Here is a 3,207-nt window from a genome sequence, read left to right as displayed (position 1 = left end):
TGCGTTTGTCGTATTTTCTCACGCACATTTTCCGATATGCTTCAGTTGCTTATGTTTAGAATGCGCCTAAAAACAGAAGAAAAATATATGATTGGTGAGTCAAAAAAAGACATAAACCCAAAAAAGTAACCAAAAATGATTATACATCTCTGTAAAACCGTTGGATCCAAATCACCTACGTTGTTGTTACACTTATCCGTTATAACTTTTCCATTTTAGATTAACCCGTAACCAAAAATGAAAAAGGTACACCCAGACACAAACATCACGTCTAGGTTCAGAACCAACAAATGAAACGTGAACCCACAAAAAACAAATAAATAGAGGGTTTAGTCTAACTCCATTTGCAAATTGTACACAATAACCTCTCTTTCTCTCTCCACTTTATTTTCTCTAACTCTTGTTCGTTTTTCCTTTTGAGACATGGCGGATACGTTGGTTAATGTTAATGTTCTCAACAACAAACGCAGCCTCGAAAACCCTGTTGTTGAGGGCAAAGACGTCAAAAAACTGACAAAATTCAATGGCGGAGAGTCTGACGTAGACCCAGAGGCCGCACTCGCCAATGCCCGCCATGAATTTGGCGAACATGGCGGGGTTAACATGTCGATTGAGGCCTCTGCTACCTTCACCGTCATGGAACCAGATACTCTCCGCAAAATATTTGCCGGAGAGCTTGGTCATGAAGGCGATTACTACGTCTACAGCCGTCATTTCAACCCAACAGTCCTCAATCTCAGCCGTAAGATGGCGGCCCTCGAAGGCACCGAGGCTGCCTATTGTACAGCCAGTGGCATGTCCGCCATTTCTGCAGTTCTTTTACAGCTCTGCAGCCACGGCGGACATGTTGTGGCTTCTAGTACTCTTTATGGTGGGACCCATGCACTTTTGCAGCATTTCTTTGTGAGGACATGCAACATAACAACAACTTTTGTTGACATATCCGATTTGGAAGCAGTTGAGAATGCAATTGTGGAAGGGAAAACCAAAGTGCTGTATTTTGAGTCAATTGCAAATCCAAGCTTGAATGTGGCCAATACTCCTGAGCTAGCTAGGATTGCACACAAAAAGGGAGTGACTGTGGTGGTTGATAACACCTTTGCTCCTATGCTGCTTTCTCCTGCTCGTCTTGGTGCAGATGTGGTTGTTCACAGTATCTCTAAGTTTATCAGTGGTGGTGGTGACATTATTGCAGGTTTCTCTCTTTCCTTTCACATAATTGTGACCACTATTATGAATTACCAAACTTTTGTTTCGCCATATTAGGCAAATAGTTGAATAATTTTTTTTTTTGACAAATGGAAATTATTCCTTTCCTTTGTTTAAAATATATTATTCAATTTACCAACAATTTTTTTCTTTGAAAGAATATTTACCAACATTATATTTGTTTGAGTGAAACCGTACATTGTATAGTTTTATGATAAAAAACATTTCTATTTTACCAAATCATATAATTAATTTTAAAATGTCTCCGGTCTTTATTATTAAAGAATTTCTTTTTTTAATTTATTCAATAAATTATGTATTTGATCTATATTATGAGCTAAATACATAATTTATTGAGTGAATGCAAAAAAAATTCTCTTATAATAGAGACTAGATAGAGTAATATTAATAACGTGGCAAAATAGTAGATTTCTATTGGTGTTTTTGAAGTCTTTTTTTTTTTGTTTACTTTTCTTTATAAATCTTCATTCTTTATATTATTACAAAATTTGTTCAATTTAATTAAGTCAATAAGTCATTTTGATTCTTCCTTAAAAAAAAAAGTAATTTTGATTCTCCTTTAAAAAAACGTGAGTTTGAATCTGATTTATAATATTTCTAAGTACTCCTCTCAAAATAAAGTGTACAACTTTGATTTGAAACCTTGAAAATGACAGGAGCTGTGTGTGGGTCTGCAAGTTTTGTGAACGCATTGATGGGAATTCAAGGAGCCATGATGCTGCTGGGGCCAACAATGAACCCAAAGGTAGCATTTGAACTGTCAGAGAGAATCCCACACTTGGGCCTTCGCATGAAAGAACACAGCCATCGTGCATTGGAATTTGCAACCAGGCTCAAAAAATTAGGACTCAATGTGATCTATCCTGGCCTTGAAGATCATCCACAACATGAACTGTTGAAATCCATAGGCAACAAAAGTTATGGTTATGGTGGGATTCTTTGTGTTGACATGGGGACAGTGGAGAAAGCTAACAAATTCATGAGTTACTTGCAAAACTATGCTCATTTTGGTTTTATGGCTGTTAGTTTAGGGTATTATGAAACCCTAATGTCTTGCTCTGGTAGTAGCACAAGTAGTGAGCTGAATGAGGAGGAACAGAAACTTGCTGGGATTACACCAGGGATGGTGAGGATGTCAGTTGGATACATTGGAACATTGGAGCAGAAGTGGAGTCAGCTGGAAAAAGCAGTTATTAAGTTTAATGAAAAACATTAGTCTATTTTTTTTTGTTATTGTTGAGAGGAACATTAGTCTATGTTTCTTTTTCATGTTATTGGGTAATTTGTATGAAGAAAGAGGACGGACAAAATGGGGTTATGAATGAATAAAAATTATTTACTTTTATTTTCAAAACTGTTTATCCATCCATAGTAGCGTAGAGAGCCACATGGTTTGGCTTTTATTTTTATTATTCGAAAACAAATAAAAAATTTGTCTCTCTCATGTAATATTGCATAATCTGTCCAAAAAAAAATGTAATATTGCATAAGTTAAAACAGCTCTAAATGATAATATTTAAAAAAAACAATTATTTATAATAAAATAATGTATTTAATATAATATAAAGTATACAAATTTCAAGATAAAATTACTATTTTTTTTAAAGATATTTTTAATTTCTTATACTATGTAAGTTTGTACGTGATATAAATATGTCTCTTTCTTTTTGTAAAAAATTCAATGCATTATCACCATTGATATCAAATTATTAGTCTTTCATGTTAATGTCCCCGCATTATCACCAATATTATAAAATTTAGTCGTTTTTTTGAATGCAATTGATATCAACATAGTTTTTGAGTTGACATAAACTTTAGAATATTGCTCAAAAAAAAAAAAATACACTTTAGAATATAAAGCTTTTTTTGGCAAAATATATCAAATTCTTCCCTACATATTGTAAAACTTATTATCAATTAACCCCATGGATCATCAAATTTAATATCAAATTAGTCCTGTATTAGAATTTGAATAAG

The 3,207-nt window shown here is 33.8% G+C and overlaps 1 protein-coding gene across 1 annotated transcript; it reads left to right on the top strand.

Annotated features, from left to right (window-relative positions):
* The first annotated feature begins 248 nt into the window (after positions 1-248).
* On the top strand, positions 249-2,584 carry LOC146940577 (methionine gamma-lyase-like). Its single transcript, XM_085754273.1, has 2 exons — positions 249-1,195; positions 1,887-2,584. The coding sequence occupies exons 1-2, from the start codon at positions 424-426 to the stop codon at positions 2,444-2,446; spliced, it is 1,332 nt and encodes a 443-aa protein (XP_085610399.1). The 5' UTR covers positions 249-423; the 3' UTR covers positions 2,447-2,584.
* Positions 2,585-3,207: the final 623 nt, after the last annotated feature.

Source organism: Medicago sativa, chromosome 3, assembly GCF_051527215.1.
Source record: "Medicago sativa cultivar Bolivia chromosome 3, Bolivia_mono, whole genome shotgun sequence".
Lineage (NCBI taxonomy): Eukaryota > Viridiplantae > Streptophyta > Magnoliopsida > Fabales > Fabaceae > Medicago > Medicago sativa.
The sequence above is the reverse complement of the archived record's forward strand: the minus strand, read 5'-3'. Positions and strand labels throughout refer to the sequence as shown.

Coding starts and splice junctions, on each gene's coding strand:
- LOC146940577 (XM_085754273.1), top strand. CDS start 424: ATGGCGGATACGTTGGTTAATGTTAATGTTCTCAACAACAAACGCAGC. Junction 1,196..1,886: donor TGGTGGTGACATTATTGCAG/GTTTCTCTCTTT, acceptor TGAAAATGACAG/GAGCTGTGTGTGGGTCTGCA.